General features: G+C 38.4%; 1 protein-coding gene across 5 annotated transcripts in view; it reads right to left on the bottom strand.

The window, feature by feature from the left end:
- The window catches only part of LOC128744323 (maternal protein pumilio), a 216628-nt gene that overhangs the window by 151337 nt on the left and 45190 nt on the right, over positions 1–20101 (bottom strand). For 4 of the 5 annotated variants that reach the window (XM_053841219.1, XM_053841220.1, XM_053841218.1 and 1 more), the window contains 5 exons: positions 19816–20045; positions 19613–19748; positions 11779–11900; positions 11356–11731; positions 11200–11289 (listed from right to left, as the gene is read on the bottom strand). In XM_053841219.1, the coding sequence (XP_053697194.1) occupies positions 11200–11289; positions 11356–11731; positions 11779–11900; positions 19613–19748; positions 19816–20045 (954 nt within the window). The remainder of the gene's footprint in view (positions 1–11199; positions 11290–11355; positions 11732–11778; positions 11901–19612; positions 19749–19815; positions 20046–20101) is intronic. The other variant, XM_053841221.1, reaches the window with a different exon arrangement.

Genomic DNA, 20101 nt, shown 5'->3' with positions numbered 1-20101 from the left:
AACTAAAGCCCATCGAAAAATACTGGGCTATTATGAAGCAGGCATTACAGAAGCATTCCAAGTATGCTGTCAAATCTGAGAAAGACATCAAGAAAAAGTGGATTTCCGTACAGACTGCAGTGTACAGCTGCAAACAGATGTTGTTCAAAACTTTTTGAATGGAGTTGAGCGTAAGATGCGAGTATACGGTTATGGTATTGAAGTTGAATGAAATAAATATGCCAAGAGCTATTTCATTTCTGAAAGTTTGAAAAGGATCGGTCAATTAGGTAATTTTCTACAGCGTTTCTTCGGTGGTGCAATTTGATGTGGGACACCCTTTAGTACAACTCGAGCTAAAAACAAGAATACAAATTGGTGATACTTTTGAAAGAATATGAGAATATGATTTAAGTGAAAACAAGAATAATGGTGATTCAATGTTGCAAGCAACGGTTATAAGCAATTTGGTTCAGTGTAAATGTTAAAGTTATGTACGGTTTTATAACTTTAAAGAGGCACGCCATTGCCATACAAAAATGGGCCCAAAGCATGTAGGAATAACATGTTACAAACACGCCAAACTATACGAATCTATACATTTTGCAAAATATTTCAAAATCTAAATGGTTTCATTTTTTTCTGCTATATGTATTTTATATATTTCATTCATTAACTAAATTGTCTAAACCTTAAAAATGAAATGCTGCTGTTCGAATCAAAGAAGTCGATTCAGATTCAAACTACGTCATTATCTCTGCTTACCTAAGAGCAAAAGATGGGTGCTCTGATTTGAAATTTCTTCGAAATACCGAAAATACCTTTATCCCTCGTTCGGTGACGCTCGTCGAACGCTCGTAATAACATGCATATTCAAACAAACGTTGGATCAAAATCTTTTGTGCGACATTACAGCTTAAGCCAATCATCGTCGTGTTACTAACTAGTTGAAACACCACCGCACCTAGGCTTACATTCTGCCGAATTTACATTTACATATCAGCAACCAACTACTTTGCATGAAATGCATACATTTACGGCTTCATGTTAGATAGCTACATTTCATGACAAGATAATGCAAAAAAAACCAAACTGAATCTCGAAGAGGATAGCTCCACCGTTGGCAAAACAAACTAAAAGCTTCACTGAAGCAACAATAAAGGCCCGTACGTTGGAGGAACACGAAACTACATGTAGTCGTACACCACCTATGTGGGTGATATTATTATTCCAGGTATGAATTCGAAAAACAACTTTTTTTCTGCCATTCCATTGTTGAACTTTGAACTACAAAGGTGAAAACGATTTGCAATAACGCTCAATAACACCGTGCACCGAAAACAATAGCGTCGCCGAGGCAGAAAAACGCTCCAACCGGCAACGTTTTATCGATTTTAAATGTGCGCTCGTACCAAAACAGCACTCACACGGCACACACAGGGATCAACTTTCCCGCTGGAGACGCTTGATACTTTACTACGCTGCTGCCCACCCACGCGAAGAGAGCACCGTGAAAGATTGTGTTTTATAGTGCCCCCAACACATTCAGACGATTTTCAACAAACAAGCGGCCCAACTTGGCGCTAATAGCGTGAGACAAACCCCACGAGCAATCATCATTAGTAATCGTCCGGCACATATGTTAGCGATAATCGCCGGCTAGCGCTACAACGCGGCGGCCGTAGAGCAAGGATAAGGGTGTGGCAGAGCGCGTTGCAGTGCAAAGTGTACCTCTCTAATACATCTATGCTCATCATTCACTGTCAGAGGAAAGGTGTCCAACTGTTACATCATTTTCTATAGGTGTCATTATCATTAGCTCTGTCATTGTAGAATTAAAGTAGATTGTTGCTGCTACCATCATCATCGTTGGCACCACCAGGGACTGATGTCTAATGCCAGCAGCAGCAGCCCGTTGAGCTATTCACCCACACCCAATGGTCAGACGGCAACAGAGAGGCTGGCTGGCTGGTTGGCTTGTCCTTCGGAGAAAAAAGGGTTGATAATTTCCACCAGCGACAAACACTCTCCGGTTCTAGGGAAGGACGTGACTTATGCATTATTCTGTCCGGTTCTATTTTGAACAATTCATCTCGTTTTGTTTGCTGATATTAAGCAACGTGTTGTCACCAGCAAACCATAAACAGATTAGCCAAAGGCAAACCTGTCTACCAACATTATTTACGTTATTGAAGCAACACTGGAATTGGCACTGGCAGTGGATTTTTTTATGCTTGCATTTAGTTTTATAACGGCTGTACCACGTAGAAAGGTAGAAAACTTCAGCGTAAATTGAATTGATATTTATAGCTGTTCTGAGAAATGGAACGATTGACGGTTTAGGAAGTTTCAAATCCCATAGTAATCGTACATATATATATTTGAAAGTTATATTGGACCGACCGAAAAGTTTTGTCCATTGAGCACTACTACTGAGTTGCTAAGGGCACCGTACGATTCAGTTTTTTGGAATAATATAAAGCAACAGTTAGCTGTAGTTCTCTGTGTATCTTTAAAGCACAATCATAAACATTTAATTGGCGTATCAATTAGGAATAGCTGTAAAATATTAAATGATTATTGGCATGTTCTGCCAGTCTAAATGACAAACTATTTACCTTTTGGAACCACAGAAAAAAACGCAGTTCGGTAGATATGAACAACGTAATTACCCGGGCATTTTAGACATTAGACGTAAAAAATTATGATTTTAATTGAGCTGGTCTTTCAATTTTATCAGGACAGTCAATTATCCAACAAAAATGTATTTCCCCTGGTTTTTCAGGTTTTCCAAGTGCATTACAAAACCATCTCGGCACTTTTAATTAAAAAACAATTTAATTTGTCATAAAGAACAGTTTTCAGTAGAGTTATTACCATTTTTAATAAATTTATAGCCTTTTCAATGACAACTTTTTTCTTGATTGTTTCTCTTTGTCTTGTTTTGCTTCTTTCAAAACAATTATTTTTAGTTCTAGCTCTAACTAACTAGTTTTCGCTTCGCGCAATTACGTCTTTAATTTACTTTATTCGTGATTTCATTTAGTCAATGCCGCTTTCAGTAAAAACGGAGACTGACAACATCCGCTTCAATTAAAAGTAAACCGTCACATAAAGATGAAGCATTCAACAGAAGTGGCTGTGATTCATTTTAAAAATAAATTCTATCAGCGTCTATCGTTCCAATTTTAGTATATGTCCAGATGAAGCTTCATTTGAGTCTAATTTGACAAGCGAGTGATCATGGTTTCGATTCATAGTAGAATCAGGCCATTGGATGCTACGAGAGTCAAGTGTCAAGGCCTCTTTATATGCTTCCTTTAGGTTTGCTTCTATATTACTCCGACAAAGCGTTTTGTCCTAACAGCCGTGGTTGGAGAACTCGCGAAAAAATGATTATTTGAATCGATGAACATCCCTCATGAACATACACTATTCATCTGTCTCGCCGATAATGCATCCATCGGCTTCGAACATAAGTTCATTGTGAACATCGGAATTTGTTCAAAAATTGAATATGGCCGATTTAACGGGTATAGGATGCCCGGAGACACCGGAAAGTATTTAACATGACACTTCCACGAAAAGAAAATACTTTAAAGTAGAATTAGTTGCTTTAGAAGCAGCTGAAGGTGTTATTTCGCAGTTTTGCGTTGCACACGATATTCGCATATTCAGCGATGCTATGAAGCGTGAGTGTATGTGGCTCATTAGTTACAGGCGAGCTGAACCATCCGCTTCTCTGTTTTCTCATTATAAAATCGAACTCAATATCCTGAAGATATCCTTTTCGGGTCGTGGTTTTTGGGTAAAAATGGGATCGAATGGGTATTCAGGAACGATTGTGTTTTCTTGGCGTAATGCGATGATGCTCTATCCGGCCAAAACACGTATTGTCCATCTGCATGATGTTTTTGTAGAAACGGGGTCAAAATTTTCTCAAACATTCATCTGGTGCATCTTAATTGATAGCCAAACCAGAGGGCTTGTTGTTGAAGAAACGAGAAAGAGAACGATGTCCTTCTGCGTCCATAATTTTGGCTGGTCTTCCACTACCTTGCCTGCGAATAGTTGTTGGACATCTTAGGATATGGTAAACAGTCGAAGCCGCAACATATTTGCTTTTAAAATGTTGTACCGTATACTTTTTGCCGAAATTTCTGTGGCAGTTCGTAGAAGTGTACAACGTGCTCCCGAAATGCTTCTTGTTACGACACCATTTTTAGCAAAACTGGGCAAGCATAAACAAAACAAAAAATATTAATAGAAAGCGGAGAGAAAGAGCTAACACATACATACTCTCATTTCTCTCTGAGCTCGTTTGTTGTTGAGTATAAGGCCCGCGAAAAACTTCCAAAATTTTAGTTGCCGCCCGTTATATTCATTTTGTGAATTTTCCAGAATTCATATAATCAAATGTAGTGGTCAGAAGAACGCAGTGGATCCTCGGAAGGAATGGCTGGCGTGGATAGTACTGGCGTGAATGACGAGGTGGGTAAAGTAGAGCAATCTTTCTCGAAAAAAGACAAAAATGAATAATAATATGTATGTCGCTGTGTGAATATAGGCAAAGAAAAATACAGTGCATGATATAACAAACGGTCGTGTTATATTATAATAGATCAGCGATAGTGGTCCACACAGAGGAAAAATAACAAGCTAACAGCTTAAAATTGTAATTGGCTAATAAATCCCTACAAGTTTGCACATCTTCTAACTAATCAAGTTTACAAAAAAGGTGCCTGATTCACAAAATACATCTAAAGACATTTACCTTTTGTTTGTTTGATTAAAAACGTGCTTCTTCATCTGCACGCCTCCATTTGTAAACGGTATTGCCGTAAGAGTACGGTCGTTATACCTACAAGAAATTCATTTGGAGCACTTTGATGATTGAATCAAACGATTAAAAAAATGTCACATTAGGTTCTTGAGGCGTTTAATAAAATACAGAGACTAACTTGTAGTTGTGTTAGAGACTGATTTCAACAAAAATATAATGAGAAATCGCATCGCATAAGTACCTTTATCACAAATACTTCTCTGCAACCTTATTAGCAAGTGGAGTTAATATATAGAAACTATTTATAGCATTTCTGCTTCCGTAGTTGAACCAAAAAGGCCTCAAATGACGACTGATGGAAATACTGTCAAATGATGCGATGCAGATCTTTTATCTGATTCAAAAGAAACGTACCCAAGTTCAAAGGTTCTTCTAGAAATAGCTTGTCGAACATTGATATGATATGATATGATATATCGCATCATATATGTTTATAGCTACAAATTAAACAATCAGAAATGGTGTAAGCTTACTTTTGGTGCCTAATATAGCATCTTTCTTCAATTTATCTACCTAGCAGTGTTAATTAACCTTGTACATGGTCAATATTCTAACTATTTCGGGTTATATAAATTCAAATTTTTTACTTTCTTCGGTCATATTCTGGAATATTGAAGCATTACAAGTAGTACAGATGTATTTTTATTGTTAATCTTTTTCACTTCATCTACCTACCAGTGTTGAACAAGCTTGTACATTAATAATAATAATAATTAATAATCGCATGTTATAATTTTGACAGGAAGAGACTGTAAGAGTCAATAGAATCGAAGCACTAACCTCAAAATTGTCCTGTATTCTAACAAGTACCTTCGGAGAAAGACAGAATTTACATTTAATTTCAGAATATTTTCCAATGGATCTTTATTGATCCATTGGAAAATATTCTGAATATTCTGAATAGCTGCTTTTGAAATCACAACTGTGTTAACAAATAATCGGTCATACACCGACATTAGTCATTGATTTTTGACCTAATTCAGGAACAAAAAAGAATGCTAAATTCCTATCGTTAAAAGACTAGAAATCGGCGAACCGAAAAACTTTTTTAAAAAAATTCAAAAGGTGAAGCATACTTTTATTAAATATTATTTTCGAATTATCGCGAACTAATTAGAAATGAATTCTTTTTAGTTCTACTATAATTTATGCAGAATTTTGCCACGCTGATGAAGGTGGCAAGTCGTAACAACCGAAAAATGCGTATAAAGGGAAGTCCAATATGGCCGGACAGGCCTCTATGCCTGGACACTAGAGATTTCTTAAAAATAAAAAATGATAAAAATATTTGGAAAGAATGGAAGAATAGTACTTTAATGGCACTATTGCCCTATTCTATCGCTAGTGTCCGGGCACAGAGGCCTATCCCCAAGTAGCACACGTTGTCACAATTGAGTCGCAGCGGCTGATATGCGACAAATTTAAATGTAAAACTTCGGTTACAGTAACCTAAAATATAACAGTTGTGTAACCGAAATAGCGCAACTTATGTAACTAAATCTGGTTGCATTAACAGTTACTCAATAACCAATATGTAACATGTATAGTTACAAAATGGTTACTATTGAAGTTACACATAAACTGTAAATTGACTTTCAATTGGTGGCAAATTAGTTATCTTGTAACTTTTACTGCATAGCGAAAATGTAGCAGGTTTATTATTTCAATCTATGGCTGTCAACGTCAAGCAGTAAATTTAACTGTTGAATATAGAAGAGTGTATAAATTATTATTTCAACACAAATTTTAATGCAGTTTCAAATTTATGGTGAAATGCATGATTCTAGCTTTGAAAAATTCACGCGCTCTTATTTAATATAGCTTTTCGTTACTTACTTCTTTGAAAAATTGATGTTTTGTAAATCAAATATAAAAATTTAAATTTAAATTTTTTGATTTTTTAAATTTATTCTTAGCAATAATGAATTAGTGGAGCATTCACCTAGAAACCATTGAAAATCAAGTTGTTTTCGCTATCACTTCTATCACAGTAAAATTCATAGCCATTTTGCCTTTGGTTCTAACTACTACACCATCGTCCTTGAAGTTTTGTATCGTTTTCGGCATATTGCATGAAATGATTTTAAGCAGCCATTGTTCATTGTTCACATTGTTGATATCGGGAAAAGGTATTTTTTAGTGATTGTTGTAAAAAGAAAGTGTTAATTTAATATCAAAGAATAGTTTCAGTTTGTATAAAACAGTTACTACCAGTGTTAATCATAGAAGGTTACATTTCAGTTACATTCTAGTTGTACGTAACCTTAGCCTTCGACCTGGTTACGGTATCGGTTATACGGTAACCAATATTAAATCTGTTGTAGTCACTTATTTCTTATGTCGTCATTTCTAAGTTACACTGTAACCTATTTTCATTGCCGGTTTCGTTTCGATGTAACTTGATCGTTTTGACGTTTGAGAATAATCATCATTTGTTTACTTAATACCAATGTCTGGGCGGAGAAGATTCCAAGTACCATCAATTAAGTAAATAAACGCATTTACAAGAGCATTTCACAACCCGTGTACCAATTGTTTATCTTTACCATTAGCAATATTCTTCAGGTCTAGTTTTTCCTTAATCCGTTGTGTTTACAAGGAACAGTGAACAAATTGTTGCGAAAATGTTACTAGCCGACTTTTTTTGACTTCGTAACTGCTCGTAACGGAAAATTAACTGTTTTGCGACCAGCAAGTTGATGACAGTTTGGAAAAAGGTTTCATTTGTGTCACTTGATAACTATTTGGTAACTCGTAACTGAAAGGTGACTGTTTTGCGACGACCAAGTTGTTGACAGTTCGAAAAAAAGGTTTCAATTTGGTCATTTGGTAACTACCTGGTAACTTTTTGAGATTTTTGTCACTAGAAAACTAAAAAGTAACTATTTTTAATTTTATGTAACCTAACTCGTTACAAGTATCCTACATGTAACTGCTGTGCAACCTTTTTGTATTTTTTTATTTTTATGATTAGTTACAAGTGCTACTTGGGTCCGGCCATACAGGACTTCCCCCTAAGTGACTTAAGTCAAATTATAGTAGAACTGAAACGAATTCATTTCCAATTAGTTCGTGATACTACTGTTATTGATTTTTCCTTGGAGTTTCACATAATTATGAAGATTTTGTGGAAATTTTGTTTCCAAATATGTAGTATTTTTTTGGATTGTTCAGTAAATTTGCTTACACCACCATTATTAAAAAATATATATTTTACAATACTTGGCTCAACAGCTATGAATTTTTGAAATAGGGGATGTACATGAAAATCGGAAAATTTCCATTTGAGTTTTCTAGGAAAACACGATACAATTTTTTAAAAATTGTTTCAGGCACAAGCATTGAAGCCGTGTGCAAGGTTGCATAAAATTCTGAAACATTACAATCCAGTTTGTACGCTACTTTGGAAAAAATACTCTCATATTTATTGTTGTTAAGAAAATCTCAATTTTAGGATGTTAATAATTTTGTTTCTGAAATGCATAAAATAACAAAATATGAAATAAAACACAACATTTAGATTTAACACGAATCTTACGTGCAGCCAGAAATTGGTTAAAACGTGGGCGAAGCGCGCCGCCACTAGCGGTGATTTAGTGAAGCTGATAGGCCGAACCACGATCATTGGTAGGCCGAACTAAGTTCAAAAAATTAAAATCGTATTATCTCAATAAGTCGTAATTTCGCTTTTTGTTTGGAATAACACGTTCCAATAATAAAAGAATGTAAATGAATCTATGTTTTAAAATTGTTTTTAACCTATACTTCACAGACTAATACATTTTCTAGGTGTTTAAAAAGACAGCTTTGATGACGACATTGGAAGCCGCTTTTACGTATGTTATGAATTTAATTATCTGAGCTAGTTACATTAATTTTCATGGCAAATAAATGAAGGCAATGCATAGGAAAATAATATAAGCAGCTTATAAAACTATTTTGCATTTGAATCTCGAATATTCAATGAATTATCGATAATTAAGCTGATGGGCCGAACCAGGATCAGTTTTTGCATAGGCCGAACCACGATCGATAACCCTATACATAGTAGAATTAAATTGGACTAGTTTCCTGTTCATTTAATTCCAAAAAAGTGACAATTATTTCAGCGAACTTTGCAGCACTAAAAATGATGTACACCTTAAACAGAAAGTGTCTCACTACAGAGCAGAAAAGTTGGCAACACTATTAAGGAAAACTTTATTATATAAGGTAACCCTTATATTTAGATTTAGATTGCATGGAGACTCAGTATTTCAAGCAGATATGAATATATAATATCTCTAATTAACAATACTCAATACAAGGTCCAAGTTGTTAGAAACGCTAATCAGTAAGCAGTTTACACAAGCCGTCAAATCTTATATATCAACCGATCAGCACGACTTCTTGCAAGATCTATTTCTATAAACTTAATATAATTTACGTCACACTGCATAGTCAGCAAGAACGTCAGAGTTGATACCTTTTTCACGGATTTGAAATCAGCGTTCGACAGAGCCAGCCATAAAATTTTAATCGCCAATCGACTAGTTCGGTGCACAAACTAGCTTTGTGCAAGAGGTAGCGCCATATCTCGTCAATCGCCGATTGCGTGTGAAACTGGGCTCCCACGATTTGAATGATTTTGGAAGCGTTTCTGGTGTACCACAGAGGAGTAACCTTGGACCGCTGCTTTTGTTCATATTTATCAACGATTTTTGCTTCACTATACCCGTTGGAAGCGGACTGTTCTATGCTGTTGACCTGAAAATTCTCTAAAGGGTGAAGTCTTTTAAGGTTTGTAAGTAGCTACAATGGATAATAGACTTGTTTGAAGATTAGATCTCTGCAAATCGCATGAAAATCAGCGTAAAAAATGTGCCGTAATCTCATCCACTACACTGGCAGTACAATAATAGGAATGAATTGATCGAGAGAGGAATTTTGTTTGATACCTAACTTTCGTTTAGAGACCACTACCCCTATACTGTAGCAAAGGCTAATCGTAACCTTGGATTCATTCTGCGGATCTCTAAGGAATTCAATGATTTTTACTGTCTAAGGGCACAATTATACTCCTTATACTAGTGCGATCAATATTTGAAACGGCACCTGTGGTGTGGGGTCTTTATTATGATATCTGGATCAAAAGAATCGAGTCAGTTCGAAAAAAAATATTCGCTACCCTATGAGGTTTCTGCCTTGGAATAATCCAAACGACTAGCCGCCTTACGATAATTGATGTGCGCTGTTTGGCATGAATACTGTAGAGCAGCGTTTCCTAAATGTGTGTTCGCCAAAAATTTAATTCGCTGCAGAATAGTGAGGGAATTCCGCCAGGTGGTTGGCGAATCGAAAAAGGTTGGGAATCGCTGCTCTCGCGCGAAAAAAGACGCGATATTAGGGTATCCAAACTATTTTGGATCCCATCAGCAGCTGTACATAATTTGGACACTTCCATTTGATTTTGCTGTAAGTGTCCAAATTATGTACAGTTGCTAATAGTATCCAAAATACGTTGGTTACCCTACCAAATCTTCATCGGAAAACTACTGCCGCCCAAATTTTGAGTCATAATAATGAGAATGCTTTTCCGGAAACTTCCAGCTTCGGCAATTTATTAGGCTCGACTTTCATCGAACACGTAGAACAAACCTATTAGAGAAATGTGTTTTGTTCATTTTTGACAATTTCAATAATTTTAAGTTTATGAGACCTATGTGTTCGATTCGAATTATAAAATATAATTTTCCTTGGGATCGGCGTGAAATGCCATGTGGTAGATAATAAGCGACCTCAATGTAAAAAGTGCAAGGAACACGATGGTGTTGGAATTTTTGAAAGAAAATTAGGTATACTTATCGGTATCATAATTCAAGCTTATTTTGAATTTAAACCATTTTTCGGTCACTGGGAATTGCCAACATAAGGGTGCGGGAAAACCCTTATGTTGGCAATAGAACAAATAATCCAGTGTGGTCAAAAACACAATAACGGCGTACCTATTTAACTGACAAGATATTTTTCCAATTTGAAAAGTTTGTAAAATACTTTGAATTCTCACTTTAAAAGCGAATCAAAAAAGAAAAAAAAATGCGAATAACGAAGAAATTCTTCCAGCAAGATTTACATTTGGGGGCTTTTATCTGTCTTTTTAGATACTGCTGCCATCTATGTGTGAAATACACATACACACACACTTCCATGCTGAATGCGCTTTTTCGTGTCATGCGCAATGGGACCGATTCCTGCCGATGCTGTGTCATCATTCTAATCAGCTGTTGAACTCGAAGCAGACAGCTGATTCAGTATCCAATGGTATTAGTGGCAAACCGTTCGTTTCACTTGTAATATCAATTCGATTAAGTTATACAAACTGAAAAAACTTCACTTACCTGTACATCGAAGTTGTGAGGTTGCTGCAGCAGATTGGCAGGTGATTCAATTTGGTTAGGTCCCTGGCCGGGTTGGCTAACCATTTGACTCTACGAGGAAAAAAGGAGCAATTTAAAATGTGACTTCAAGAACGACCTAGCAACAAACTAACGAACCTGCGTGATCTGCGGGATTCCTCCGACTCCGTTCATCACGTGGCTTTGCATCTGGTTAAGTTGGTTCATTTGATTCATCTGACTAAGCTGATTCATTTGACCCATCTGATTGGGTATCATTTGAGGATGATATGAGCCTAATGCGGCTGCAGCTGCCTGTTGGGCAACGTCGTTAGCACCGCCACTGGCACCGGCTGCTGCAGCAGCGACAGCGGCCGCCGCAGCAGACCCGAGCATATGGTGCAATGAGGGATGCTGTGGAAACCCGGTACTATGGTGTGATGGGGCGTCAAGCAGATTCGATCCTCGAGGCAGCTGCTCCTCCGCCGGTGACGGCTGGCGTGAACCGGGAGTGCGACTGGAAGTGAAAACATAACTACAATGCAATTGCCGACGGTTATTCATAGTGTACTGAGCACATACTTAAATCCTTTGTCGTCATCAATTCCGTTTACGATCACAACTCCGTTGGTTGAGTTTACTTCCTCTTTCTTTAAGCCGTTCGATTCGAACGGTGAGTTGGCTTTGTCTTTATCGTCTGATGCCTGAAGAGATGGAGGGAAACAGCAGGTTAATGCTAAGATGTTATTTTAAATTAAAATATCCTCGAGATCAAAGTGCGGATAGTGTAGAGAACTAAGCAACGATAGTTCTTTTATGAGATTCAAATTTTAAAGTAAGAAAATAGAGCTTTTGAATAGAAATTTATTTTATTATAAATATGCACAGTGCAGATTGAAGTACGGATACAGCTTATTTTTTCGGTTCCTATCCTTTAGGGGCATAGCTTATACCTTCGCTTTTTTCTTCGTCAATCTCATCTATTTCTACTCTTGTCTAGCGTACTTAGAGTGATTTCTTTGCTACATAACTTGCTTCATAAAATCAGAAGAACCAAATGGAATTCGAAAAATTTCACAAAATGCACGGGTACCTAACCTCCGGCGCACTATCGTCTACGGCTACGCTATTCACGAATTGCGCATTTCCTTCTACTAAAAACCAAATCTCTGAAAATTCTTGAAAATCTTTTAAATTTTGAGAAATCTACTGACATTTAGCAGAAGTTTTTTTTGAAGATATTATGCGCCGCATTTACAGAAAGGACGATCGACTAGAATACAATAACTATCGGAGAATTACTCTCGTTAATTTTGCATACAAAATTCTCTCCCACGTCCTGTTTCATTGAAGCTGTTGCAAGAAAGTTTTGTTTGTTTTAATTTTCGAATTCATGAGTTGATGGCGAATTTAATAAATTCTCTTTGTAGTCAAAAATACCTCTTGAAACTAGTTGAAACTCGCATTATAATACTACGACCGTACACGGAAAGAAATTCAATCGCCATAATGAGAAGACTGACATCATCAGGAATCTAGTGTACTTTTTATGAAAATACACAATAATCTTTCTTGCGGTACAAAAATCAACAAAAAATCATGAATTATTATCTAGCATCTAGATCTAGCATGATCTTGAGTTGCCTGATATGTCAGTTTAGTCATGATTCAAAACTTTATTTTTATTAGGGTACTTGATCCAATAGTTGTGGTAGTACCAATGAATAGCGCTGCTATTCATTATTAATGCATATTTTCGTCACCGTAGCATTTTAGATAAAACAATTACATTCATTATATAAAACAGGTTTTCAGAAGTATTGGTAGTTAGACTACACCATTTAAAATTAAAGCATTATTTGCTAAAATGGCAATTTTCCAAAATCCAACGCGCAGTTGGAGCGCACAACTATAGGCGCTCATCTATAGTTTTGCTACGATGTTTTTTCACTTAGCAACCTAGCAATGTATATGGAATACCACAATTAAAGGAACATCAAACTTAATTAAGGAAACATTAGCGCAACTATTGGTACAATATAATTGAATCGGAAAATTCATTTTTTCTTTATAAAGCTTCTCGTACAACGAAAGCAATTGTCTTGCCTTGTGACAAATACCTTGCATTTGATCAATTTATACCCCACAAGGATTAATTGAAGCATATACAATAAACAAGCAAAATGAAGTTATGTTGTGCTTAGTAGCGCAACTAATGGATCATCTACCCTATATGATTTTATTCACGCAATCGGATTTTTTCTTGTGTCAAACGTACTAACGGTTCTATACTAAGGTCATAGAGCTGACAGGAAAAAGCACTCATGCGAATGCTGAGTGTAGCAACGAGAAATAGCCTTGTGCGACTGTTTCCATGTCAGGGGTGGCTCTTGATGGCTTGACGTTTCCTTCTACAAAGTGCGCGGCGGTACTTCAGACTAGGAGCAGCCCACGACAACGTTTGATCCGGAGCGGAGCGGGCATTCTGAAAGGTATTGTCTCGGCACTACACCTAACATAGCATCCCCATCACGAAATTCGGAAGTGGAGCCCAAGTAAGGCAACCTACTTAAACCCATCTTACTACGAAAATTCAAGCAAATACGTGACGAAACATGGACAACGAATGGAAACTTGGTACTTGGAACTGCAGATGGAGTGATGATCGGGTGCTGCTTGAACAGCTTTAACTCCGCAAACTTGGCATCGTAACTCTGCCGGAAGGAAATTTACCGAAAATGAGAGAAGTGTTGGAAGATCTGTGGCGGAAATGCCCAGTTTTATTATAGAGGTGGCACTACCAATGGGATTTATATGGGTAGAATGGGATTTATAGTATTGGGCCAAATGAAGGATCGCGTGATAGATTGGAAGGCGATCAACGAAAAAATGTGTTTATTGAAAATAAAGGGCCGTTTTTGAAATTACAGCATCATCAACGTGCACTGCCTGCACGAAAGCAAACCCGACGAAGAGAAGGAAGCGTTTTAACTATATGAGGTTGGAGGCAACGTATGATAGCTGTTCGCCACGGGACATCAAGATCGTTATCGGGGATATGAACGCCCAGGCCGGTATGGAAGAAATGTATTGACCGGTGATAGGACCCCATGGCCTGCGATGGCGAACGATAACGGCCAATGATGTATAACCTTCGAAGCTTCCCGAGGCCTGGTAATCCGAAGGACCTTTTTTCCATGGATATCCACAAAGCCACTTGTAGATAACCTGATCAACGTACAATGAACTAGATTGACCACGTTCTCGTAATGACCGGCTTTTTTCTAACATTACAAAAATACTTTTCGCGGGTATTGACTCTGACCATCGCCTAGTAGCAGTATATGCACGCTCAAAACTGTCAACCGTATACCAGACACGTAAAAGCCGTTCGCCTCGGCTAAATATTAGGCAGTTAGATAACCCGCAATCTGCCGAGAACTACGCCCGGATACTGGGCGAGGCGCTACCTTCTTCCGAGGAGTTAGATGATTCAAACTTTAAAGACGGTTGGGGCTGAATTCACTCGGTTATCGGAGAGGCCGTTACCGCACTACCAGGAGTATACAAAATAATTGGTTTGATGAGGAATGCCAACAAGCGGCGAAAAGAAAAAAAAATTGCTTGGAAAATTATCTGAGCATTGCCACTAGGGAGAAGTTTGCCAACTACCGATGAGCAAGGAACCGGTTGACCACGATCGTTAGGAGTAAAAAACGCCAAAAGGAGGACAAAGATCGTGAACAATTGGAACAACTATTCCGAGCTAAAGACACACGTAAGGTCTACGAAAAGATGAACCAATCTCGTAAACGCTACACACCGAAAACTGACATATGAGGGACGAGGGTGGGAATCTAATCACAAACAAGCACGAGGTGGTCCACAGGGGGAAACAGTTCTTCGATGAACACCTCAATGGCAAAGTTGCAAGTGAAGTGGAACGGAAGTTAATCTATGAGTGCCTATGAAAGATAGAAATGTCCCATCAACTGATTACTCAGAAATCAAACGAGAAATTGGCTTGACGAGCCAATAACAAGATCAATAACATCGTTGGTAAGGACCGCCTACCAGCAGACATGTATAAACATGACCGAGAAACGTTGGCAATGGCTTTACACTACGTCATTTTCAAGATTTGGGAGGAGTAGAAGCTACCGGAGCGATACATGGATGGACTGGTTTGTCCCATCTACAAAAAGAGTGAGCGGTTCTACCGCAGCAACTATGTAACGCTGGTAAACGCCGCCTACAAGTTACTCTCAGATTCTGTTACGCCGTCTATCACCGATAGCACAAGGTTTCGCAGGGAATAATCAGGCGGTCTTCAAGGGGACAGATTTTGTAGAAATGGCGGGAGTACAGCGTGCCCATGCATCACGTCTTGATTTCAAAGCAGCATACGATACAGTCGATTGTGACCAGCTATAGCAGATAATGCACGAACAAGGTTTTGCGGACAACGCGACTGATCATTACATATTGCATCATCATAGTTACATTGAACCGAGTGATGTGTTTCATGCGCTTCTCAGGGACAGTCTCGAGTCAACAACGCTCTTGAGGGGGTGATCCGACGAACGGGCATCGAAATGAGAGGCACGATTTTCACCAAAGGTGGCCAACTCCTAGGCTTCGCAGATAACTTTGAGATCATAGCTAGAAACTTTGTGGCGGTGAAGTCTACTAGGATTGGGCTAAAAATTAATGTGTCAATGGTCAAAAACATGCAAGGAATATGTTTAAAAAAAGACAAACTCCCCAATTGACGACGGGTGGCCTAAGATCGTGTTGAATGGAGACAACTGGCTTGAATCCACCCCGGCTCTATGATGCTGACGACGACGACGATGACGCAACGATCCAGAGGTAAACCGGCATAAGCCAAAAAAAAGCCTTGAACTCAAATGTCTTTCTAAGACATGAACCTTCTTTATCGACAGGCTTCACAGCTAGTGCAACGATCCCACTGACTCTATCTAGCAGCACCGCCCAACCGAGATTCGAGCATACGACGACTGGCTTGTTAGGCCAGCAGCGTACCTCGAAACTAACTAACCGGCATAAGCCAATTGCCGCCATTCAATTCAGCGAGTAATTGTAGCATGTATAAAACAGTTGAAATAATTTTACTTTCTGTACAAGCTGAAAACCTACCAAGTATTGTCTCCGCAAATGTTGCATCAGCTCTTCAGCAATATTTAGGATATTGCGACATTTCCGCCTTGCCAAGGCGTCTTGGTAAAAGTCACCAAGAAAGAGGACCTATCTGAATATGGAAACTAGGGCGGCATCATGTTGCTCTGTATTACTCTTAAAGTACTCTGAAAGGTGATTCTTAATCGAATCCAGGAAAAAATTGGCGTTACTCTGCGGTAATAGTAAGCTGGATTCCGTGTGTGGATCAGTACACGGCGCTCAGTGTAATATTAGGACATATCATCCAGTGCTGTCTTCTTCCAGTGCTTGTCGATTTCGAAAAAGCATTCGACCGACTAAATCACGAAAACATGTGGGCGCACTAAGGCGTAAATGAGTTCCTGATAAGCTGGTCTATTTCATCGACGCTCAGTATAAGGCGGTTTCGTGCAAAGTGCTGCACGACGACCTCATATCGGACCCTATAAGGATTTCTTCTGCAGGAGTAAGAAAGAGTTAGGTACATACCTTTACCGCTACTGTCATTCGTCATTATGGACGAAATTTTAATTGCATCCATTGATAGTAAACCGAACCGAGTATTACCCTGGAACCCTTTGACAATGAAGCAATTAAATAACCTCAATTTGACCGACGATATTCTCTTGCTCTCGCAATGGCAATACGATGTGCAGAGATAGCTTGAATGTCTCTGCGACAACTCCAAGGTAGCAGGTATCATATTCAACCTCGCAAAGACCAAGTCAGTAGGATTGAACATTAACAATCTAGGTTGAGGAGGTGGAAGATTCTCAATATCTTGGTAGCCAGACAACCCCAGACGTTGATACCAAGACTGATATAGATTCTATGCATCTTTGAAATATTTGGCGATATCAGATCAGTTTACCGATCCTAACACGAATTTTCAATTTGAATGTGAGATTCGTTCTATTGCCTACGAGACGAGATGCGTAATAACAAAGATAACTGCAGCAGGTCTTCGTTAATCGTTGCCTGGATACATTATTCGGACTTGGTTGCCTCACACTTGCATTTCTAATTCGAAACTCGATCGTCGATAATCACCAGTGCCAGATAGAAATAGAGATTCGGAAGCGCAGATGGAGCTGGATTTACATGTCTTGAGGAGAGAAGCGAACGAAATTCACAGGAAAACACTCAACTGGAATCCGCAGGGAGAGCAGACGAGGCAGACCTAGATGCTGATGGCGGGCTACTCCGTCAGCTTCAGTCAACTGTATACAGACTGCTTATGCGAACCACCCCTGGCGACAGGTAAAATCCATGGTAGACGACCGTCGACAGTTGACAGGAAACCAGACTTTTTTGTTCAGCCGAACCGGCGGACGTGTACACATAAGTAATTAAGTCATTAGCAAGCACCTGATTTTTCCGGATTTGGATTAAACTCCTGGTTTTTCTCGCTTTTTTCGGTGAAAAAAAATCCTGATCTTTTCCTGGTTGAGTTGCCACCCTGCGCTTGTTTCTCAACTCGTTTCTGTCATCTTTTTATAATTTGATACAATTTGATTGGCAATTGATTCCAAATTTCGACAGAAACATGATTGGTATACAGTCAGTCCACAATCATGGGTCACACACAATTGTGGGTCATTTTAGCTTTAGCTGCTAATTTCCGTTTAAATATCACCTAATGATTGATCAAATCACTACTTATGAGTAACAATTTTATCAATCAATTAATATAATATTCATTCATTAATAGGCAGATAAAGCCAAAATGGTCCATAATCGTGTATGGCCCATGATTGTGGACTGACTGTATACTTATTTAAATAAATTTTCAAACGTCAAACTAGAAAAAGATGTAAACGACGAAAAAACAGTTTTTGACATAACCTCTTGAACACTCAAAATATTTCCGATGTCTTCTGGCCACCTGGACTGTCCTGCTCCTAGAACAGTGATTTTACTTATTTAACTCTAACACCTCAATCAAGCAAAATACGAAAATATTATGTATAGGGCATTTATAGAGCAAATTGTTATCCACAAGAATGCTGAACTAGGTATTGCTCTATCTCAAGTAGATATTTACGACGCACTTCCAGTTCGCAACGGGTGGTGCACAAAGAGCGCTCTTAATCTTATGGATAGTAATTTGCTCTATAAATGCCCCATACATAATATTTTTGAACTTTGCTTGGATGAGATGGTACAGTTAGCAAATCGCATCGGTGCTGCAGGACAGCCCTGCTAACCACTACTACAAATCTCCGAATATTCGAGAAAAATTTCCCCATCGATTGTAAGCGGTTGCATATAAATATGTCTTTTGTAAAGAAGTTATCGCCATTTGAACCTAATCATTTTGTCTACCTCTTGTATCTCTCTGTTATATTCCTTCTAGCATTCTAAGTCCTGAACATTTTCATTGGTGACCTAATATTTAAACTTTCACGAATGTATTACCAATCGTTTTCGTTATGGTAGAAATTTTCTGCGTTTTCTTCATAGGCCTTTTTTAATTAAATATTTAACTCGGATATTGCACTATGGGCAAAACCGACAGAAAAAAACGGATGCAATTAAGATACGACCTGCAGGCTGATAAAATATACGTGATCCTAAGTAAAATTTTCCGGAGAATCGCGTGGTGCCGACTCCTTTCCTGTTTATCATCGGGAAGTGCCCCATTTTCCCCTATTTTTAATATTTTTCACCCTTATTGGACTGTTCCAAGCACGGCTTTGAGAAAACAAAAGTTGAAAACCTAATAATTTTATGTAAAAACGTCCACAGAATCGAATAGGGCTTATCTCATTTAGTTTAGAGCACATTATTTTTTTTTGGCTGAGCTTCCGTTATCAAACCGACCATACCAATTACCATACCAAACGGGAATTCAACCAAAAAAATTAATGTGCTCTAAAATAAATGAGATAAACCCTATTCGATTTTGCGGACGTTTTTACACAAAATTAGTAGATTTTCGCGGTTTGTTTTCTCAAAACCTTGCTTGGAATAATCCAATAAGAGTGAAAAATGTTAAAAATAAGGAAAAATGTACAAAATGGGGCACTGCCCGATGACAAACAAGAAAGGGGTGGGCACCACGCAGTTTTCCGGAAAATTTTACATGAGATCACCTATATTTTATAAGCCTGCAGGCCGTATCTTAATTGCGTCCGTTTTTCTCTCATTTTTACCCATAGTGCATTGTTTGCAACGTTTCGGTGATAGCTCAATTAGTTGTTTTAGTTATTTTATATTTCTTCCGTTTTCTTACCTTGTCATTATCATCGAATTTCATTCGATTAAATCGAGGTTCTAAGCTAGCAAGCGGACTTTCCTTGTTAGTGGGTGACCCACCAAGTACATACTCGACCATTTTGACACCGAGACCGCCAGTCGAGTCGCGTGGGCTAAAATAGTAGAGAAATTGTCATTAAACAACCTTTAACTAATCTATTGTTTTGTATTCTAGCCTACCTTAGGATTCCCGTAGATCCGGTTGGATTCGTGTCTGGAGCGTGTGGAAATATGCGCCTCGAGGCCAGTATCGCATCACCCTGCGTAGACCAAGTGGAATCACGCCATACCTGATGGTCGGTACTTCCGTGTAATTGCAGCGGAGGCAGCGGCCCGGTCGCACCAGTGGCCACTTTGACATCGTTGCTGCTACCCTTTTCCCAGAGTTTTTTCGTTGCTGAAGTGGTAATCTAGAGAAAGAGAAAAAAACATTCAATCATTTGATCAAAGAAAGTAGCTCTGGCAG

Source organism: Sabethes cyaneus, chromosome 3 (genome assembly GCF_943734655.1).
Source record: "Sabethes cyaneus chromosome 3, idSabCyanKW18_F2, whole genome shotgun sequence".
Classification (NCBI taxonomy): Eukaryota; Metazoa; Arthropoda; class Insecta; order Diptera; family Culicidae; genus Sabethes; species Sabethes cyaneus.
The sequence above is the reverse complement of the archived record's forward strand: the minus strand, read 5'-3'. Positions and strand labels throughout refer to the sequence as shown.